The 23,065-nt window shown below is 42.6% G+C and overlaps 2 protein-coding genes across 3 annotated transcripts in view; one reads left to right on the forward strand and one right to left on the reverse strand.

The window, feature by feature from the left end:
* LOC129171258 (tetraspanin-8-like) lies at nt 1-6,919 on the reverse strand. Its single transcript, XM_054759733.1, has 8 exons — nt 6,473-6,919; nt 4,568-4,630; nt 4,370-4,489; nt 4,226-4,300; nt 4,046-4,141; nt 3,856-3,966; nt 3,678-3,761; nt 1-738 (listed from the first exon to the last, which is right to left on the reverse strand). Exons 1-8 carry the CDS (start codon nt 6,527-6,529, stop codon nt 670-672), a joined length of 675 nt encoding a protein of 224 aa, XP_054615708.1. The 5' UTR covers nt 6,530-6,919; the 3' UTR covers nt 1-669.
* ptpro (protein tyrosine phosphatase receptor type O) overlaps nt 6,759-23,065 on the forward strand; it is a 20,327-nt gene continuing 4,020 nt past the window's right edge. Inside the window, exons 1-19 of one of the 2 annotated variants that reach the window (XM_054759650.1) lie at nt 6,759-7,150; nt 9,588-9,849; nt 9,925-10,080; nt 10,155-10,307; nt 10,381-10,851; nt 10,927-11,088; nt 11,161-11,357; nt 11,420-11,540; nt 11,610-11,803; nt 11,866-11,977; nt 12,042-12,205; nt 13,787-13,907; nt 14,183-14,316; nt 14,382-14,520; nt 15,512-15,632; nt 15,767-15,835; nt 20,161-20,244; nt 22,768-22,803; nt 22,896-22,977. In XM_054759650.1, the coding sequence (XP_054615625.1) occupies nt 7,097-7,150; nt 9,588-9,849; nt 9,925-10,080; nt 10,155-10,307; nt 10,381-10,851; nt 10,927-11,088; nt 11,161-11,357; nt 11,420-11,540; nt 11,610-11,803; nt 11,866-11,977; nt 12,042-12,205; nt 13,787-13,907; nt 14,183-14,316; nt 14,382-14,520; nt 15,512-15,632; nt 15,767-15,835; nt 20,161-20,244; nt 22,768-22,803; nt 22,896-22,977 (2,832 nt within the window). In that variant the 5' untranslated portion in view covers nt 6,759-7,096. The remainder of the gene's footprint in view (nt 7,151-9,587; nt 9,850-9,924; nt 10,081-10,154; nt 10,308-10,380; nt 10,852-10,926; nt 11,089-11,160; nt 11,358-11,419; nt 11,541-11,609; nt 11,804-11,865; nt 11,978-12,041; nt 12,206-13,786; nt 13,908-14,182; nt 14,317-14,381; nt 14,521-15,511; nt 15,633-15,766; nt 15,836-20,160; nt 20,245-22,767; nt 22,804-22,895; nt 22,978-23,065) is intronic. The other variant, XM_054759659.1, reaches the window with a different exon arrangement.

A 23,065-nucleotide genomic window follows, 5' to 3' on the forward strand; every position in this document is an offset into this window, starting at 1 on the left:
TGGAGTAACATCAGCTTTATTATACCATGTGAATTGGAGCAGTCACCACCACTCAATGTTATTGTGTCGGACCAGAAACAAGGAGGCGGAACTAATGACACTTCCTGTTTAGAACATTAGCGGGTTCGCTTCATTGAATGATTTAGAAACGTGTTACATGTTTAAATTGTTTAAATAAACGTTTGACAAGGAAGTGGAGGAACATCAGCATGACTGTGTAGCAAAAGTCGCAGAACGTCATCGCCACGACTACAATACGGCAGCGCACAGGAAGTGAGCTCCTTCAAAACAAGACAAAATAGGGTGAACCAATTCCATCCCTGTAATCACACATGAACTGTGCGTCTCCAAAGCAGTACATTTGTTTACTTATTCGAGTCATGCTAGGAAGTGAAGAAGTGTGTGAGTGGTATTGATATTGTTTATGATGAATGAAATCGACATTATGACTTTGTCAAGAATATAGCAATTAAAAAACGTTTGATTGTTGAAGGAACGTAATAAAACATTTGATTTTATTGTGAAATATTGACATTTTTCAATTGTGTGACTTGGTATGTTCCAACAGCCCAAAAAAGAGTAAATGGAGTAAAAGACCAAACATTCCTTCAAAATAAAAGCAGAGAGTGGAGGTCACTTGGGTGGTCCGGGGGACAACGATGGGTGTGGTCAGGCCGTGGTGGCGTTCTCCTTGCCGATCTGACAGTAGAGGATCATGGAGAACACCATGCCAGCAATCTACAATCACAGCATTCTACTCTCTCAACCTGCTCAACACTTTTTTATGATTATGTTTTATTGAAATTCATAACACACACTTTATGTCATCATAATACTTTATTATTCATTCATTCAATCTGCTATAATTTTTTATGAGTCTTTTATGGGTCTAGGGTCTTTTGATTTTTTAATTCTGAATAACATACTTATTTAATCATTTTATTATTTATGAGATAAGATAAATAATATTTCATAATAATGATAACTTAATAAATGTAAGAATTTGTCAAACAACATCTTATAATAGTAAGATTTTTGGATGCAATGCGTCTGTGTAGGCTCTCAGTCGTACAGGAGTTGTCCATCGAGGGAAAGGCTTCTTGAGACGTTATCTGTACTTCTGTGAAGAAGGTGTCGGACGTTTCGCACCTCATCCGAAGAGCTTCGTCAGCGAACTAACAAGTGCTGGTAGCCTAGGCCTTAAATACAGTAAGAGTGGGCGGAATTGGTGTGCCAACACCCTCCTCCTATTGGTTCCTTACACTAAGCCTGGGCGGAGTTGTGGTATAATCCTCTCCTGCTATTAACACCTCCGATCAAAGGGAAGTGTAGCTCCCTGTAGTTGGGTATGAACGACTCTGATACTGGCTTGTTAGCATCTATTGTTCTGGCTCGGCCCTGGCTCCACCTCATTTGCATGACTAAGAACTGTGGGTTTTGGTCTCAGTAACCTGCTGAACACAGGGTCCAAATTAAACCTCAAACCACCATTCCGATTCAATGATGGGTTCTGTTGTTTGACAAAAATAGCTTCCTTTACTCCTCTTTCAAACCATCTGTTTTCTTTGGCCAAAATCTTTACCTCGCTGTCCTCAAAAGAGTGATTGGTTGCTTTAAGGTGTAGATGTACTGCTGATTGAGGACCTCTAGAATTGTCCCTGCGATGTTGATAAAGCCTTTTTTGGAGCATTTGCTTAGTTTCCCCAATGTAGTGCTCTTTGCATTCCTCATCTTTACAGTGGATGGAATAGACCACATTGCTCTGTTTCTGGTTTGGAGCCTTGTCTTTAGGATGCACTAATTTTTGTCTCAGGGTATTTACTGGTTTGAAATAGGTAGGAATTTTGTGTTGCCATAAGATCCTCTGGAGTTTTTCGGAGACCCCCGCTACATAAGGGACTACCACTCCTCTCCTTTTTGCTTCTGTGGGCTTTTGGGTTTCTTTCCCTACTCTCTTCTTTTGACATTTGTTAAAAGCCCACCGCGGGTACCCACAGGTTGAGAGCGTGGATGACACCTTTGTCATAATCAAAAAACAAGAAATTCAGTCTTTCACAGATCACATCAATGCGGTGGACACCAATGTCAAATTTACTCGCGAGGACGCTAAAGAGAACCAACTAGCCTTCTTAGACTGCAAGGTAATTATAGGAGAGGACAGACAGCTACGTACAGAGGTCTTTAGAAAGGCCACACACACTGACCAATACCTGCTTTTTGAATCAAACCATCCACTACAACATAAACTAGGGGTTATTAGGACCCCCCAACATAGAGCGGAACAAATACCAACTAGTGCTGAGGGAAGGAAAAAGGAGACACAACATGTTCAGAGAGCGCTCTCAACCTGTGGGTACCCACGGTGGGCTTTTAACAAATGTCAAAAGAAGAGAGTAGGGAAAGAAACCCAAAAGCCCACAGAAGCAAAAAGGAGAGGAGTGGTAGTCCCTTATGTAGCGGGGGTCTCCGAAAAACTCCAGAGGATCTTATGGCAACACAAAATTCCTACCTATTTCAAACCAGTAAATACCCTGAGACAAAAAAGAGTGCATCCTAAAGACAAGGCTCCAAACCAGAAACAGAGCAATGTGGTCTATTCCATCCACTGTAAAGATGAGGAATGCAAAGAGCACTACATTGGGAAACTAAGCAAATGCTCCAAAAAAGGCTTTATCAACATCGCAGGGACAATGCTAGTGGTCCTCAATCAGCAGTACATCTACACCTTAAAGCAACCAATCACTCTTTTCAGGACAGCGAGGTAAAGATTTTGGCCAAAGAAAACAGATGGTTTGAAAGAGGAGTAAAGGAAGCTATTTTTGTCAAACAACAGAACCCATCATTGAATCGGAATGGTGGTTTGAGGTTTAATTTGGACCCTGTGTTCAGCAGGTTACTGAGACCAAAACCCACAGTTCTTAGTCTTGCAAATGAGGTGGAGCCAGGGCCGAGCCAGAACAATAGATGCTAACGAGCCAGTATCAGAGTTGTTCATACCCAACTCAGGGAGCGACACTTCCCTTTTATCGGAGGTGCTAATGGGAGGAGAGGATTATACCACAACTCCTCCCAGTCTTAGTGTAAGAAACCAATAGGAGGAGGGTGTTGGCACACCAATTCCGCCCACTCTTACTGTATTTAAGGCCTAGGCTACCAGCACTTGTTAGTTCGCTGACGAAGCTCTTCGGATGAGGAGCGAAACGTCCGACACCTTCTTCACAGAAGTACAGATGACGTCTCAAGAAGCCTTTCCCTCGATGGACAACTCCTGTACGACTGAGAGCCTACACAGACACATTTCATAATACATTTTCAATCATTTACTATTATGTTACATTATATTTTATAATAATGATTTAATAAATGTAATATTTTTAAATATAATTATTTAATAATAGTAATTATAATAATAACACATTTTTATTAAGTTAGCTATTTTTTTATTAAAATAATAAAATTCTTGAATAACAAATTTTTATTTACTAAAACAATATAATATTTCAATTTAATAAATTTTTTTTATTGAGTTTTTATTATTTAATTACAATTCTGAAATCTTCCATAATAATAATATATTAATACATTGTTTTTATTCAATTTGATGACATTGTAATTAATGTAATACAATAAGAAATCATGTTTGACAACACTACGTGTGTGTGTGTGTGTGTTCTGACCAGCAGGATGGCGATGGCGAAGGCGATCCCGATCACCACCTCCATGTTCTTCTCCAGCAGACGGACAATCTGGCTGGAGCACGACTGCAGGGCGACATTGCTTGCATGTTCATGCGCTGGTCATCATGGCGACGGATGGTGTCTACAAAGCGTGCGTGCGTGTGTGTGTGTGTCTCACCGTGTTGTACACGCCAGTGGAGTCGCAATCAGACTCGGTGGGGGTGCAGCGACATGAGGCGGGAGTGACGTCCCAGTCGGACACTCCGTTTACGAGTCCACAACATTTGAGCTGGAAGAGGAAAGATGGCGGTGTGTGTGTGTGTGTGTGTGCGTGTGTGTGTGTGTTGAACAGGAAGTGGACTCATTACCTCCTCCTGCAGTTTTTCCAGGTCGTTCCTCACATTCTGTGGCTGACGCGAGAGTGGCAGGAACTTCTGCAAGCGTTCCTTCACCCAGTCCTTCACCTGCAACACGGCACCTCAGCTTGTGTCCACCAATCAGCACTCTGCACTGGCTCTAGCCCCGCCTAGCGGGGTGTTTTTTTGTACCTTGCTCTCGCCCACGGCTCCCAGGATTCCCGCCGCCAGCAGGAGGATGAAGATGAGGAGGAGGCTGGCGAAGAACTGGAGGACAGAAGGAGGACAGGAAGTAGTAGCGCGCACGTCATCTCAAGCTGTTTTGATTGTCCTGACCAGGATGAGCAGGCAGCGGTTCTCCTTGATGGCGCCGCAGCATCCCAGGAAGCCCAGCACCATGATGATGACGCCCACGGCGATCAGCAGGTCGATGCCGGGAAGAGACTCGTCGGTGATCTGCTCGTTAGGGAGAAGACGACGTCAGAGTGGCACCGGGAAGTAGAGCGGCCGGACAAAGATGGCGGAGCTTCTCACCACATTGCCGCCCTTGCTGACTTTCAGGTAGATTGACACGCCCAGGATGATGCAACCGCTCAGCTGCAAGCGACAAGAAGAAGACGTCAATCGGATCTCGACAAACCAGACTGACCGCTTGCTTGGCTTGGGAGTGCCGCCTCGGTTTCACACCGTCTTCCTGCCAGCAGGCGACCGCACACGCTCACCTTGAATGATTCATCAGCCAATCAGCAGCCGCTAATCATCTCTCATCTTTATTTCATGGGTACACGTTTCCATGGAGACACACTCTCATGTCACCAATCACAACGCTTCTCCATTCCGACTTACCCACTCCACTTCCTACGACTCGCTCAAGCCAATCGGGTATTCCGTTCACTCATCATGAGTCAGTGAAACTTGCAGTGAAACCTGGGTCTTTGTCAAGTACCCATGAGTCAGTAAAACTCCAATCTTTGTCAAGTACCCACGAGTCAGTGAAACTCATCGCTTCCAGCACCTGAGAGTCAGGGGAACTTGAGTCTACTTCAACCCATGAGTCAGTGAAACTCATGGGCTTGGTCAGTAAAACAGTAGTAACAGTAACAGTAAGTAACAGTGAGTCCGTGAAACTCAAATCTTCAAGCACCCGTGAGTCAGTGAAACGTGAGTCTTCATCAAGCACCTGTGAGTCACTCAAACTTGGGTCTTTGTAAACCCGTGAGGTAGTAAACTTGAATGTTTGTCAAGTACCCATGAGTCAGTGAAACTTGACTCTTCGTTGAGCACCTGTGAGTCAGTGAAACTCACGTCTTCATCAACCCATGAGTTAGTAACATTACAACCTTTGCCAAGTAATCCTGAGTCGCTGATTCATGTGTACTTGACAAAGATTTGAGGTTTACTGACTCGTGGGTTTGACGAAGACCTGGCTTTCCCTGACTCACAGGTGCTCAACGAAGAGTCATGTTTCACTGACTCACGGTACTAAAACAAAGCTTCGAGTTTCACTGAGTCATGGGTTGACCTTCGTTGAACTCCTATGAGCCAGTGAAACTCAGGTCTTCGGCAACTCATGAGTCAGTGAAACTCGAATCTTCAATGACTACCGTGACTCAGTGAAACTTGAATCTTCGTTGAGCACCTGTGAGTCAGTGAAACTCGGGTCTTCGTCAATCCATGACTGAAACTCAAAGCGTCTTTGGTCAGTGAAACTCAAGTCTTGGGTCTTCGTTGAGCATCTATGAGTCAGTGAAACTCCAATCTTTGTCAAGTACCTATGAGTCAGTGGAACTGAAATTTTCATCAAGCACCTGTGAGTCAGTGAAACTTGAATCTTTGTTGAACTCCGATGAGTCGGTAAAACTCGGGTCTTTGTCAGCTCATGAGTCAGAGAAACTCAAATCTCCGTTGAGCACCTGTGAAATTCAGTCAAACTTGAATCTTTGCCAAGTATCCGTGAGTCAGTTCAACTTTGGGCCAGCTAGCAACGCTAACAGGCGCCACACATTGAATTCCAGCAGACTGTTGGAACATTTTCACATTAAAAGGCGCAGACGTCTTGCTGGCTCGCTAGCTAGCGTGTTTTTACACAAAGTGACGTGTGTGGACATGTTTGTGCGGCGTTGTGTAACTAAATCCTCCCTCACGCTGGTCGTCAAGCGTGGAAGATCAGTCGCTCGAAAAATGAGGAAGTGCACACCAACTGACCACAGGGAGTGGGAGGTGGGAGGGGGCAGACAGGTGCGGTGGTCACACCCTGAAACCAAGCAGGTGTAGGTTGTGTGTGTGTACCAATTTGTGGTATGAGAATGGTTGTATTTGACAGATGATGATGATGATGATGATGATGATAAAGTCTATCAACACGACGCACGCGCACAAACACAAAGTTCGCCTTTGAATGTGTTAAAATAACAACTTTAAAAAAGTAAATCAACTCACCCAGAAGAGAAGGTTGAAAAAGAAGAGAAGATATTTGATGCATTTGTTGACCGCCATGGTTGCTGCTGCTTCCTTTTTCAAAGTGTAGTCTTCCTCTTCACCGCAACCTGTTCCACCAGTTTACAGGCCACGCCCACTGGCTCTTGGAACCCCGCCCCCGCGCTGCCGCCTTACTCCTCCTCCTCGTGCGGTTCATCCTAAGCAACAGCAGGGGGAGCAGCAGCACCATCACGCACTTCCTGTCCTCATCCTGTCCACCAAACACGAGGAGGAGGAGGAGGAGGAGGATGGCGGGAGGGGGAGGGGGACCGGGGCGGGGTGACGCGGCGCAGCATCATCATCATCATCATCACCATCTCCTTCGTCTTCTTCTCGGCGACACCGACCTCCTGCTCGTCTACAGGTCCGCGCCATGGACGGCCGAGCCCGGCCCGTAAACTTGGAACCACACGGCGCTGGCGGTTCTGAGTGAACTGCGGGTGGTGGTGAGGCGAGTGACGATGAGGGTGATGAAGATGCTGGGCTAACAGAGGAGACAAAGAGAGAGAGAGAGAGAGAGAGAGAGAGAGAGAGAGAGAGAGAGGGGCGCCATTGTCTGCAGAGGTTCTGGTGAACATCTCGATCATGTTCGTGTCTCGCCTGCTGCTGCTCGCGGCCCAGCTGCTCGGTTCGGCCCAGGTAAGATGACGTCACGTGTTGAAGACGCGATCACAAGGTTGCGTGTTTGTGTGTGTGTGTGTAGCTAGTCCCGGGCTTCTGTCAACATCGCTGAGGATCTCACGTGCACGCGCCCCGAGGCGTGCGCGGGTACGCGCACAGGTGCACCTCCATGTTGCCAAGCAGTGAAGAAAGTGTTAACATAGCTTATTACCTTTCTACTGTTTTTACCAGCAGTTAGCATTTGCTAAACGTTACCATTCCAATCTCAGCATTACATTGTTAGTATTACATTTTTTGCATCACATTAGCATTGCACCGTTAGCAGCGCAAAGTTAGCATTTCAATCTTTGCATCAGGATGTTGACTTCACAGGATTAGCATGTGTTAGCATCACAATATTAGCATCACAATATTAGCATTACAATTTTTCCATTACATTATTAGTATTACATTTTTTTGCTAACATTACAATGTTAGCATTTCTGTCCTAGCATGATGATGTTAGCATTACATTTTTAGCATCGCAATGTTAGCATTACTTTGTTAGCATCACGATGTTAGCATTTCAATCTTAACATTATAATAGCATTAAAATGTTAGCATTACATTGATAGCATCACACTTTTAGCATTTCAAACTTACCATCACAATGTTAGCATCACCATGCTATCATTGCAATATTGGCATTAACAATGTTAGCATGAGCTGCTAACCTTAAGCCTGCATTATGTCAGCCTAATATCTTGCTAACTGACAGTGTCAAAGTGTTATCTAGGGTCTGTTATGTCGCCATCTTGTCTTCCTGTTGCTGCCATCTGTGTTAGCTACCAAGCTCCCTAACTGACCTCTTGACCGCAGTGGTGGAGGTGAAAGTTGACATTTTAGGTCATGTGACATCATCAGCTTGAATGGTATTACTAATAATGCAGTCTGTGTTTGGCCGCCATTACTGAGATAGGTCACCACGTGGGCTCATTAACACGCTAAAGTCTCGTTAAGAAAGTTGGAGTGGGGAGGCTAACATTAGCATTCTGTGGCTGTGGCGATGCTGGCATCTGACACACATACTGAGCATCTCCTTTCATCTGTGTTGCAATGGCAACACGGCCACAGCAGCCCCCCCAGCTCCGAAGCATCGCGTCCATGCTTTGTTTCTCGGGGTGGGTGAACGTGTGCCAGCTTGAACCTCTGACCCTCGCAGGATATTGTTTTTATCCTGCTTTGATGGGACTGACCAGCTTGGAAGACAAGCAAGCATGTGACAGGAAGAGGCGGGATGGGAGATTGAGGTCACGTCATGTGACGGGCGAGCTGAAGGCACTAAACAAAGAAGAAATTCAGCAGCGTGTCATGTGATCGCTACTAATCAACGACTGGGGAAGCTCGAGTGTTGACAGCAGCTATGGTGCATTCAAGGACCAAATAAAGTGGGAAATCTGTTTGGGTTGTGAAAGTGTGGGGATCCACTCTATCTTATGACGCTCTGCTTTGCAAGTGTTGTCATGGCGACCACCGCCATCATTTCCTGTCAGTGCTTGAGGCAGAAGGTGTCGCATTTAATAAAAAGAACCCGCGATGGCATCAGCCGGACCGCCACTGTGCTGTCAACTGGTTTCCTGCATCGGAGGCACGAGCCGCTCATCACTCCTCCGTCTGGTCCTCATTGGCGCACTTGCCGACTTACACCTAGTCCTTTGAGTGCATAAGTATAGACGTGTATACGTACGTGCAGTCATGAGTGCATAAGTGCGTACTTACATAAATTGTGTACATACACAAAGTATGTACTTAAATGTAGGTTTAGTCCTTTGAGTGGAGAAGTGCACACTTGCCTCCTTACACTTAGTACTTTGAGTGCACAAGTTCACACTTGCCTACTAACAGTATTTTTATTCATAGCACTTTATTTATTTATTTATTTATTTATTTATTTATCTGTATTAATGTCTCTTCTGTTGTTGTTGCTTAATTTATTGGTATTTATGTTTCTTATGTTCTTATTCTTTCTTGTGTTTTCTTTCTTTTCTTGGGAGAATGAACAGAATAAGAATTTCATTGCATAGTAGAACTGCCTGTTTTACTGTGCATATGACAATAAAACTCTCTTGAATTTTTAATGCATAAGTGCACACTTCCGTACTTACACTTATTTTTTGAGTGCCTAAGTGAACACTAGAGTTTTGAGTCCATAAGTGTGCATCAGGGCATATTTTGCAACTTGCACGATTTATACTAAGTGTGTATTTAAAATTTGTATTTTGAGTGCACATTTGCGTAGCTACATTTAGTCTATTGATTGTGTAAGTGCACACTTGTGTGCTTACACTTATTTTTTTGAGTGCCTAAGTGAACACTGTGCTGTCAGCATCCACACACTCAGGACCTAAGTACACAGTGTAGACAGTACACTTATTGAAGTAATGCATGAGAAGCAGCACTGTTGTTTGTGTTTCAGGTGATTCCCGCCTTCCAGGTGAGTCTGAGTGACAAAGGTGTGATCGCGGCAACTCTGGAGAGTTCGGACCTTCAGGAGAACGTGTCGGCGTACGCGGTGCAGGTCTCTGGAGAGCCTCGGCCCAACATGCTGCAGTTTGCGGGCCCGGGCGAGCCTCTGCTGTTCAACACCTCCTTTCACGGCCTGTGCTACAGCGTGGCTCTGCTGCTCAGGCGGGGAGCGCTGTGGTCCCGCCCTGTCACGAGCGTGTCCGTCCTGACCAGTAAGACGAGTCCAAACTAAAAATGTCCAGTAAGACTGGTTACCTTTGACCTGAACTGTCGCCTGCCCTCCTCAGAGCCGCTCCCGGTGAGCAGCGTGGCGATCTCGGACTACAGGGAATCCCCAGAGACGGGCGTGGTGTTTGACATGGACACTCCAGTGGGGAACATCTTCAGCAGAGTCAACATCAGCTACAGTGAAGGAAGTGAGAGGCGCTCCATGCTCTACAAAGGTGATGAGCGTCCTTCCTGAATGTCCATGCGTCCATCAGGAAGGCGCGCGCCAACAATTCTCCATCTCCTTCAGATTTCTACAAGGGGAAGACGGTGTTCAAGCACTGGTTGCCCGGCGTGTGTTACCGCAACATCACCTTCCAGCTGATCTCGGAGGCCAGCGCCTATCAGATGGTGATGAGGGCGCAGAGCGACATCACGCACACGCCTCTGCGCCACAGGACGGGTACGACTAGCTCCCGAAACCACAGCACGGAAGGCGTCAAAGTTTGCAGTCAACTTCTTCTTCTTCTCTCCAGTGCCATATCCTCCCCTCAACATGTCGTGGAAGGTCGTAGACTTGAGGCAGCAGGTGGCGGCGGGCGAGGCACCGGGCGTGACGCAGCGAGCCGCCCGGCAGTCCCGGGATGTCTCACTGATGGAGGAGGACGAGGGCAAGGAGAAGCCCTCTGAGGAGCAGCTGCTTGCCCCCACTGAGGAGCCTTCACACAACTTGAGCAGCACCACCGCCACTGACCCGAGCACCAGTGAGACCGTTCAGAACTACTGGCTGGACCCCACCCAGCCCCCGGCTGACAGGGAGGATGAGTTTGTCAACGCTGAAGTGCACGAGTACGAGGACTCCAACGATGCGGGATCAGCGATGGGTCTCCCTGCTGAGCCTTGGGTCCTGCCCACTAAACTTCCCCCCATCCTGCTAGAGGTGCGCTGGCTACCCCCCCGAGCGCCCACCAGCTACGACGGCTTCAAAATCTACGTCCGCAGAGACGGTAGGCAGGTCAACGCTCTTCCTCACACACAGCAAAAGTTTAGAAACATGTCTGTCACCGCGGCCTCGTCCTCAGGCAACTCCACACAAACGGCCACCGTGGACGAAAGCACTCACGACTTCTTCACCGAGCTCACCGAGTCGGGAACGTACGGCGTCAGAGTGGCCTCGCTGAGCACGTCGGGAGACTGTGAGGCCAGAGAGAGCGCCGCCGACGCCGGCTTCACCTTTTACCTCAGTACGGCACCGCCGGCATTTTTTTTGTCCAAAGCTTGAAGGTGTCATTTGATGCTGGACGTTTGTCTCCAAGGCCCTGACGGGGAACTTCTGGGGGAGCTGCGTCAGCGTCCGTGGGCCGTGAACGTCCGCCTGTTGGACTCCAGCACCGCCGCGGTGTCCTGGGCGCTGTCCTCGGAGAGCCACAACGGCAGCGTGGTGTCCGTGGTGTCCACCACATGCCTGAAGCCCAGCCTCAACCAGAGGATGGAGACCACCTACTGCAGCGAGGTAAACGCCGCATTTCCTGTGTAACACTTCCTGTGAGGAAGCTTAGCGTGCTGCCTTGGCAGGAAAACTCCACCAGCGACATTATCACCAACCTGACGCCAGGGGCTCAGTACAGAGTGGTGGTCTACCACACCAACGGCCCTCTTTTCAGCCCTCCTTCCGAGCCCGTCATCATCGATATAGGTGATTGGATGGCACGCCCTTTCCTGTCTGCACGTGGCCGCATTCAGTAACCGCTGCTATCTCCGTCAGAGCCCACCGGCGTTCGAGAGCTCGCCATGTACCCGCTGAGCCCCACGGCGGTCATCCTGAGCTGGCAGCGTCCGTACCACGTGGCCTTCCGCAAGTACGTCCTCCAGACCTTCTTCTTTAACCCCGTCACCCTCACCTCAGAGTGGACCACCTATTACGAGATCGCCGCCACCGCCTCAGTCATCGCCTCCGTGGTACAAACGACACCCCACATCAAACCTGATGGCGTCATCTTGAAGCATCTTCTTTCACACAGAGGGTGACGGATCTGCTGCCGGCTTGGTATTATAACTTCCGTGTTACCATGGTGACCTGGGGAGACCCGCCCCTCAGCTGCTGCGACGGCGCCACCATCAGCTTTGTGACAGGTACGCCAACATCTCCTTCTGTTTCCCCCGAGCAAAGCGACAAGGTTTGCCATCTGTCCCGCAGCCCCGGAAACGCCGCACATCTCCTCGGTGGATTACTCCCACGGCGTCTTGTACGTGCGCTGGACGTACGGCGAACTCTTTGTCGACCTGTCCCATTCCCGCATCACGCACTGGCAGGTGGTGGCGGTCGGCAAGAAGGGGCCGGAGAGGAGCTACTCTGTTGACGTGAGTGCTGAGATTTTCCTTCAAGGTTCCGTGTGCTTTGTTTGTTGCATCCGTGTTGGAATTATTTCGTCGACTAACCTTTTTTTCATGACGTGGCTAAACATGCTTTGATGGCTGAAGCGTGACTCGTCGTGTGTGAGTGTTCGTTGAAAAGAGACAGGACGAAAATGTTAGTGAGTGGTCCGTCACAGTGGTCCCCAACCTTTTTGGACCCATGAGCCGGCTTGTGTTTCCACAAATCTCCGGCGGAAGCGATCAAGTTGATCTTATTTGTGATGTATTGCATAGAACTAAGACAGGAACAAATTCAAATTAAAAGCACTAAATGAATACACAGCCACCATCCACCAGTACCAGCCTGGACTTTGTTTTTCAGAGAACAAATATGTCATCCAATCTTACCTTTATGCATTTTCACACAGCATCAGCATTTGGAAGCAAATATGAGGTGAAAGAAAATCAGTTAGCATGAGGTAGCTAGCAGTGCACATCATGTTATTTCGACTGTACCCACTTTTATGGTTTTATATACAGTGGTGTGAATAAGCTTTTGCCCCCGGTTTGTCCCACTTCAATGTTTCAGATCATCAAACAAATGTAAATATTAGTCAATGACAACACAACTCAACACAAAATGCAGTTTTTAAGGGAGAAAAAATTCCAAACCTACGGTACATGGTCCTGTCCCCCCCCCATCTATCAAGCCATTTCTAAAGCTCTGGGACCCCAGCCAACAACAGTGAGAGCCATTATTCACAAATGGCCAAAACATGGATGAGTGATGAACCTTCCAAAATGACCCCAAGAGCACAACGACGATTCATCTGAGAGGTCACAAAAGACCCCACAACAACATCCAAAGAACTGCAGGCCTCACTTGCCTCAGTTAAGGTCAGTGTTCATGACTCCACCATAAGAAAGACACTGGGCAAAAACGGCCTGCAGTTCCAAGACCAAAACCACTGCTGAACAAAAACAACATTAAGGCTCGTCTCAATTTTGCCAGAAAACATCTTGATGATCCCCAAGACCTTTGGGAAAATACTCAAAAGCTGAACTTTTTGAAGGTGTGTGTCCCATTACATCTGGCATTTCAGAAAAAGAACATCATAGCAACAGTAAAACATGGTGGTGGTAGTGTGATGGTCTTCAGGACCTGGAAGACTTGCTGTGATAAATGGAAGCATGAATTGTGCTGAAGGAGAATGTCGGTGACCTCAAGCTGAAAGCAGCTTGGGTTCTGCAGCAGGACAATGATCCAAAACACACCAGCAAGTCCACCTCTGAATGGATGAAGACTTTGGAGTGGTCTAGTCCAAGTCCTGACCTGAATCCTATTGAGATGCTGTGGCATGACCTTAAAAAGGAAAAGCCTCCAATGTGGCTGAATGACAACAATTCTGCTAAATTCCTCCAGGGAGGGGTTACTGTGAGCTGTGTATCAAACGTAGACATTTTTATGGGCGTATCAATTACTTGTGCAATTTAGGGTTTTGCTCGGAGGCTTTATGTGCTGATGTTAGAGGAGGCAACATTAAAAGCAAAAACATCATAATAAAGAACCTGCTTGCATCATGTCAGGTGACACGTAACATGATGCGGGCCAGCCTCCCACTGCCGCCAGGAGACATCTATAACCTGACGGTGACCGCGTGCACGGAGCGCAGCAGGAACACTTCCTTCCCCAACATCATCAAACTGGGTCAGCACACACACACACACACACACACACACACACACACACACACCAAAGTGATTGGATTAACATCAACTGATGTGATTGGCAGCTGGAGAAGAGAAAGATGCAGAAAAAGAAGAAGTGTTTTCTAACACAACTTCTTTTTTGCTGCCATCTGCTCCCAGAAAGTGAACATGGAACTAAATATTTTCCACTTCCTGTTTTGAGCACGTCATCGCCTTTAGCCTCATCTACACGGTCATTCGAGGTTGTGAGTTCCATTGGCATGTTTGCTACAGAGCCGGCGCCCCCCAGGTCTGTGTACGCGGTCAACGCAACGCACTCATCTGTGACTCTGCTGTGGAGCGAGGATGGCGTGGTGGATCACTACCAAGTGGTCTGCAGAGCCAACCAAGTGGGCAAACAAGTGAAGGTGAGTTCCAGGAGTCAGCCAGCCGCTTGAGGAACATCTTCATCTTCTTCTCCACTCTCCTTCAGGCTGGAGAGCCTCAGGTGTCCAGCTCTCACGTGGTGATGGTTTCTGGTTTGATGCCTTCATCCAGCTACAACTGCAGCATCACCAGCTTCAGCTACAGCACCCCCAGCAAACCCACCCACATCACCATCACCACCAAGGGTAGGTGGCCCTGTCGCTCAGTCGGGTTCGTCATCTTCATGGTGGCATGTCACTGGTGCGTGGGATGGATTTCCCAGGCTATAAATTGGTGCTAAGCAAGCTCACAGAGTTGCCGATCTCATTCCACAGCACCGAATTCATTGAATTAGCCTAGAGCGCCCTCTGGTGGCTGCCCACGGTAATGTTCACTCTTTGCTTCATGTCAGTCAGTATGAATTCACATTTTAAAACCTGTTACATTGTATATACAGGACCAGTCAAACGTTTGGAGACACTTTCTCATGTTATTGAATGAGCAAGTGTCTCCAAACATTTGACTGGTACTGTATATTTTGGAAGATAAGTCACACCTGACTGTAAGGCGCATAACAAGCCAGCAAGTCCAAAAAGCAACTTAGCACTAAGCAAGTTCTCTAAGCTCCTACTGTACTCTAAGTCGCATAACAAGCCAGCGAGTCCAACAAGCAAGTTACTGCTAAGCAAGTTCACTGAGCTCCTGATCTCATTCCACATCAGTGTTGTCACAAGCCTCTGTACACGATAATGTTCACGTCTTGCTACATGTCAGTCAGTATGAATTCACATTTAAAAACAAGCTACATTGTATATACAGGACCAGTCAAAAGATTGGAGTCACTTTGTCATGCTATTGAATGAGCAAGTGTCTCTAAACTTTTGACCGGTACTGTATATTTTGTGTATAAGTGGCACTGGACTATAAGTCGCATAATAAGCCAGCGAGTCCAACAAGCAAGCAAGTTACTGCGAAGGAAGTTCACCAAGCTCCCGATCTTACTGTTGTCACAAGCCTAGAGCGCCTTCTGGTGGCTGTCCATGGTAATGTTCACGCCTCGTGTCATGTCAGTCAGTATGAATTCACATTTAAAAACATGTTACTGTCAAGTGTCTGTAAACTTTTAAGTTGGTAGGTTGGTAGGTATATCAGTCACATGACGCATAGTATGAGAAACGTATGGGTATGTGTTCGCAGCTAAGGAGATGAACCCCAGCGTCGCCGCCATCTCGGCTCTCGCTGTGCTCACCATCCTGCTCATCAGCCTGCTGGTTCTGTTTCTTCTGGTTCTGCGCAAGAAGCACCTGCAGATGAGCAGGTACTAAAGCATGGTGACCGCAGCTTTCCTACTGTGAGATGTAGAAGACAGAAGGGGGGAGGATGATGGCTACTTGAAGCAATGCTCCTGTCCCCTCAAGGATGAGGTTTGTGATGCGTGCGCGTGTGTTCCAGAGAGTGCGGCGGGGAGGCCTTCGTCAACTTCGCCTCGTTCGACAGAGACAGGAAGCTCCCGTACAACTGGTAGGCTTTTCCCCTTGATGTTTGTCACATGCTGGAGGCGGGGTCTGAGTGGCATTCATCTCATCCTCAGTGTGGGTGTCAAAGTAGCGGCCAGGCCGAGGGATGAGCGAGGCAGATTAGCAGCTAAAACGTCGGAGCTCATCTCAGAGCTTGCCCTGCCTCTTGGGTTTTGCCGCCCAAACTCAGGATTAGCTGGCAGATTAAAAAGGAGCAAAATGTTGTTTTTGGCCTCTGATGTGTTCAATTGTGCTAAACAACATGACTGCTGAAAGAGTGATTAATATAAGAGCTGAAAGACGGTCAGTCAGTCTGGCTTCATCACTGAGCTCAGCGTGTTTGTGGCTGTGGGCAACCTCCGCTTTGTTTGTGCCTGACAGAGACAGACCTTCCAACCTTCAAGGCATTTAGATATTTGTAGATATTATTTTGTAGGTAAAAAGGCTAAAAACTGTTCTTTGGACACATATTTGTGTTATTGTTATTCTATATTCACAACAATCTTTTTACATTACGCATTTTAGTATATTTTATTGCTAGACTGTGCCTGGTACCAATAACAAACGAGCCAGCGGCCGCAAATGGCCCCTGGGCTGCACTTTGGACACCGATGCTTTTCTAGAAGTCGGTCAGGTTTGAGTGCGTGGTGGACAATCAGAGGAAACAAACAAGTTGCATCGTCTTCTCATTTTTTTGGTTTTATTTCTAATTTTCCAAATATTTTAACTTTCTTCCTCAAATAATCTTTGTAAATTCTCTTCTTGTAATATGATGACTTTATTCCCATAATATGATGACTTTATTCCTGTAATATTATGACTTTATTCCATAATATGATGACTTTATTCCTGTAATATTATGACTTTATTCCCATAATGACTTTATTCCCAAATGTGCTATATATAATATTATTTATTCCCATAATATTATGACTTTATTCCTGTAATATTATGACTTTATTCCCATAATATTATGACTTTATTCCCATAATATTATGACTTTACTCTTATGACTTTATTCCCATAATATGATGACTTTATTCCTGTAATATTATGACTTTATTCCCATAATATTATGACTTTATTCCATCATATTATGACTTTACTCTTATGACTTTATTCCATAATATGATGACTTTATTCCTGTAATATTATGACTTTATTCCCATAATGACTTTATTCCCAAATGTGCTATATATAATATTATTTATTCCCATAATATTATGACTTTATTCCTGTAATATTATGACTTTATTCCCATAATATTATGACTTTATTCCCATAATATTATGACTTTACTCTTATGACTTTATTCCCATAATATGATGACTTTATTCCTGTAATATTATGACTTTATTCCCATAATATTATGACTTTATTCCTGTAATATTATGACTTTATTCCCATAATATTATGACTTTACTCTTATGACTTTATTCCCATAATATTATGACTTTACTCTTATGACTTTATTCCATAATATGATGACTTTATTCCTGTAATATTATGACTTTATTCCCATAATGACTTTATTCCCAAATGTGCCCATATATAATATTATTTATTCCCATAATATTATGACTTTATTCCTGTAATATTATGACTTTATTCCCATAATATTATGACTTTATTCCCATAATATTATGACTTTACTCTTATGACTTTATTCCCATAATATGATGACTTTATTCCTGTAATATTATGACTTTATTCCCATAATATGATGACTTTATTCCTGTAATATTATGACTTTATTCCCATAATATTATGACTTTACTCTTATGACTTTATTCCCATAATATGATGACTTTATTCCTGTAATATTATGACTTTATTCCCATAATATTATGAATTTATTCCATCATATTATGACTTTACTCTTATGACTTTATTCCATAATATGATGACTTTATTCCTGTAATATTATGACTTTATTCCCATAATATGATGACTTTATTCCTGTAATATTATGACTTTATTCCCATAATATTATGACTTTATTCCATCATATTATGACTTTACTCTTATGACTTTATTCCATAATATGATGACTTTATTCCTGTAATATTATGACTTTATTCCCATAATGACTTTATTCCCAAATGTGCCCATATATAATATTATTTATTCTCATAATATTATGACTTTATTCCTGTAATATTATGACTCTATTCCCATAATATTATGACTTTATTCCCATAATATTATGACTTTACTCTTATGACTTTATTCCCATAATATGATGACTTTATTCCTGTAATATTATGACTTTATTCCCATAATATGATGACTTTATTCCTGTAATATTATGACTTTATTCCCATAATGACTTTATTCCCAAATGTGCCCATATATAATATTATTTATTCCCATAATATTATGACTTTATTCCTGTAATATTATGACTTTATTCCCATAATATTATGACTTTATTCCCATAATATTATGACTTTACTCTTATGACTTTATTCCCATAATAATGATTACTTTATTCCTGTAATATTATGACTTTATTCCCATAATATTATGACTTTATTCCCATAATATTATGACTTTATTCCTGTAATATTATGACTTTATTCCCATAATATTATGACTTTACTCTTATGACTTTATTCCCATAATATGATGACTTTATTCCCATAATATGATGACTTTATTCTTATGACTTTATTCCCATAATATGAAGACTTTATTCCCATAATGTTATGACTTTATTCCCATAATATTATGACTTTATTCTTATGACTTTATTCCCATAATATTATGACTTTACTCTTATGACTTTATTCCCATAATAATGATGACTTTATTCCTGTAATATTATGACTTTATTCCCATAATATTATGACTTTACTCTTATGACTTTATTCCCATAATATGATGACTTTATTCCTGTAATATTATGACTTTATTCCCATCATATTATGACTTTACTCTTATGACTTTATTCCCATAATATTATGACTTTACTCTTATGACTTTATTCCCATAATAATGATGACTTTATTCCTGTAATATTATGACTTTATTCCCATAATATTATGACTTTACTCTTATGACTTTATTCCCATAATATTATGACTTTCTTCCCATAATATGATGACTTTATTCCCATAATATTATGACTTTATTCCCATAATATGAAGACTCTATTCCCATAATATTATGACTTTATTCCTGTAATATGATGACTTTATTCCCATAATATGAAGACTTTATTCCCATAATATGAAGACTTTATTCCCATAATATTATGACTTTATTCTTATGAGTTTATTCCCATAATATGAAGACTTTATTCCCATAATATTATGACTTTATTCTTATGACTTTATTCCCATAATATGATGACTTTATTCTCATAATGTTATGACTTTCTTCCCATAATATGATGACTTTATTCCTGTAATATTATAACTTGTTCTACAACCTAATTTTTCAAAAATGACAGCTTTATTCATTGTTTTGTTTGTTTCTCATAATAGTGCTACTAAAACATTATGAGTTTATTCTCATTACAATACAGCAGGGTTTTTTTACACTTCTGCTTTTTTCCAACTTTGTTCTCGTAAATTTTCTTCTCATGATTTTGACTTTATTCTCATCGTATAATTTTTTCCGCAATCTAATTTTACAAAAATGAACAAAACTTCATTGTTTGTCATAATACTGCTGCTAAATTGCCGTTCTATATACTGTACTACGTTATTGCAAAAATGATGGCTTTTTCTAGTTCGGTTACAACATTTTTCTCTGAATTTTTTTTTACTTTATTCTTGGAAAACTACTGCAGATTTTTCCATTTTTTTCTTGTTAAATGACATTTTTAGATTGTGCCGCGGGACGCACTTTGGACACCCCTGGCCTGAATGAAGTCAAATACAAAGAATATAAGGCATTGAAAGACGTGGCGATGATATGTAGTGTTCTACACTGGCCACTAGGTGTCAGTAATGTGACCATGACGAAGGAGGGTCCATGTGGCAGGTCTGTTGAGAGGACGTATTTCTGTCATGAATCGGTGTAAAGATGTGTTTGCGTGATGGTGGAGAGCATTCACACGGGGACGTTTGTCCCGTACGGGAATGAGATCACCATCAGAGGCGACTGTAGTGTTGCATTGTGGGGCGGGGGGGGACACGGTGATGTCACACATTGAGACTGGAGGTTGTGAGGCAGACAGAGCGTCCGTTGGCGTCCAGCAGGGACAAACAGACTGCATGACTCATGAAGTGTGTGTTGAGCGCTAATGTGCCTGGTTACTAATGGAGCACTATACCTTGGCGTCTCTTTATTTTTTGTCTCTTCTATTTGACACCCCCCCAGGCGAAGAAGCCTCTTTGCCTTCCTTACCCTACTGCCGTCCTGCCTTTGGACTGACTATCTTTTGGCTTTTTATATTAATCCCTGGTAAGTAAGCGCCTGCACGTCAGGGGCCCATGCCGTCCCATCCAGTCCCGTCCCGGCAGAAGCACAGAACCCGGCACATCCCACCAGAACCGTCACTCAAGGAAAAGTCTGGTGAAATTGACAGCATGATGAGGCTCAGGCCGTGACCACACGAGTATGGATGTGTGGAAAAGCTTTATGTCACCTTCCGTTTTTCCCAATTTACTTTTCCACGGCATTTCCTGTTTTTTGCTCTTATTTTGGATTTCCCTTTCCTGCGGAGGCTGTAAAGGGCGTGCAGCAGTACCCGTTTGTCATTCGTAGTTAGCACTACTAAACAATATCGATATGAGCCGTTATCTCATTTTTATGCTAACATCGGACGATATTATCGGGCATCCCGATTCATAAATGTGCATTTTGGACCCAAAAAAAGGCAGGGTCATAAGAAATGCGCGAGCAAATCAGCTGGTTGCTTTTTCAGGCTTCTGATTGGTCAAAATGCGCATCAATGTGTTTTGCCTTGTTTTGTTTTTTTTTAAAACACCAGAGAAGAGGGACATTTTTGAAAATGTTTGTGTGGGATAGTGATGTGCGATACCATTGATTTCACTTCCAATCCGATCGAGCGTAAAATTCGGGCTGGTATCGGCGACACAGATCCGATATGGATATGAGTATAAATTCACCTCATGTGTCTGGTAAATTTTAAAAAGTAGTGTATTTCTTCATATCATAGCAAACGTAATACCATTTATTAGTCATTTAAATAAATTAATCATTTAATCAGTAAAAATTAAAAAACATACAATTAGTTATTGATTTATTATTACCAATTAATATTAATGCGCAAATAACAATTAATAATTTTACTGAGTTCATAGTTTAAATAAACTAACAATTTAATCATTAATTTATTCCTTAGATTAATAATTACAAAATGTAAGCCAATTTATTAATTAAATCAAATAAATTCTTTAACTAAATTAATAGTTTAAATAAACTAATTTAACACATTTCTTTTTATTATTAAATATGTTTATTTAAATTATTAGTTATATTAATAATTAACAAAATTATTAATATTAAACTAATAATTTAATATAAGTAACACATTATTATTAAAAATACAAGACAATTTAATTAAATCAAATTCCTTAAATAAATTAATTAAAAATGTATTTAAAGAATTAGATTTAATTAATAAATTGGCTTGCATTTTTATGCTGATATGAAATGCCCTAATAATTCAAATAAATTATTTAACTAAGTAATTTACTAATGTAACTAATTAAATTATTTTAAAAACTTAATAAGAAAATAAGAATTTAATGAAATCAAATAAATTTAAAAAAATAATAATTTAAGTAATAAACTGCATTATTAAATTGTGTATTTAAATTACTAATGAATTTAAATGATTCATTTTATTAATTTGTATTTTTTTAATTCTAGGACATGAAATGCAGTAAATGTAAAATTAATTTCAATAAGAATTTTTAAAAATCATTTAGTAATGACAATTGATTTATTGCAGTTTAATTAAATCCAATTCATATATTTATTAATGTAAATTATTTGAATTAATAATGGATAATTTAATAATTAACTAGAGTAACAAATGACAAATAGTTTATTTCAATTTAAATTGTCTTCGATTTTTGATGCTATGATATGAAATGCACTAATAATTTCAATAAAGTAATTTAATAATTAAAGTAATAAATGACCAAATGATTTCTTTCATACTGTATATTCCTTGATTTACATGGTGAATTATTTATTGATGATGATTTAGTCATTTGAAGCCTGAAGTATATTGAGGTAGCAGGGTGATACACAATATAGCCAAGCTCTTACACAACAACAAAAACAACAGGACGGAATCTTATCAAATATGTTAAAATGGTATTTTAAAACAATAAAAACACGCAAAAACACACAATGATGAATTATTAAGAACTATTGTAAGAATGAATAATTTAATTCAGAATTCACACACAGATCCGCTTAGTATTCAGACAAACATGACCTCAAATGACCAAAAGTATCGATACTTTCATTTGAGAATGGATTTTAGAGAGTATCGGAAGTATTGATTTTTCAGTATCGATCCACACACGATTAGTGTGGATATGGCCTCAGTCCATCAGGTCAGACCTTAGCTTTCCAAAAAATGGTGTGTTCATTTACATATACTGTATGTACTGTACATGCACATCAGAGTATAATCATCATGAGGTGGCGTGAAGTCAAAGGAAAGTAGACAGAAAGTCACCAGACTTTTCCAGAAGCCTTTGAAAGCTTGCAAGGTAGCGGTGGTGGATGTTGCCCCGATGCTAACCATGCTAACCACGCTGCCTGCATGCTGCCTGTCTTTCTCCTGGTAGATGTCTCCCTTCTTTCATGCACGTGTTAGAATGCATGCAGCTGACGCAGACGTGAGCAACATATTGGACTCTTTCAAGCACGCATGGTGTGCGTTGGTGTGTTGAGTGGCGTGGCTGCAGGTGAGCGTGTTGACTTGTTGTGTTTGTATTGTAGGGGCAAGACCGCGTTAAAGAAACGGAAGCTAACAAGGTAACATGACGACAGCACACCTGTGTGTGTGTCACCTGGTAACGTCATCAATAAATAAGCATGGTAAAGATGATGCCTGTTTGCGCTTGCAGTCCCGTGCAGCTGGACGACTTTGACGCCTACTTCAAGGAAATGAGCAAAGACTCGGCCTACAAGTTCTCTCTGCAGTTTGAGGTGCAAACAAAGCCCAGTGTGTTGATAAGGCTGCAAGCATATGCTGATCACTGATCACTTTAGCTGAACTCAGGGAAACGTGATGCTT

The sequence above is a fragment of the Dunckerocampus dactyliophorus genome, chromosome 2 (genome assembly GCF_027744805.1).
Source record: "Dunckerocampus dactyliophorus isolate RoL2022-P2 chromosome 2, RoL_Ddac_1.1, whole genome shotgun sequence".
NCBI classification, from domain to species: domain Eukaryota; kingdom Metazoa; phylum Chordata; class Actinopteri; order Syngnathiformes; family Syngnathidae; genus Dunckerocampus; species Dunckerocampus dactyliophorus.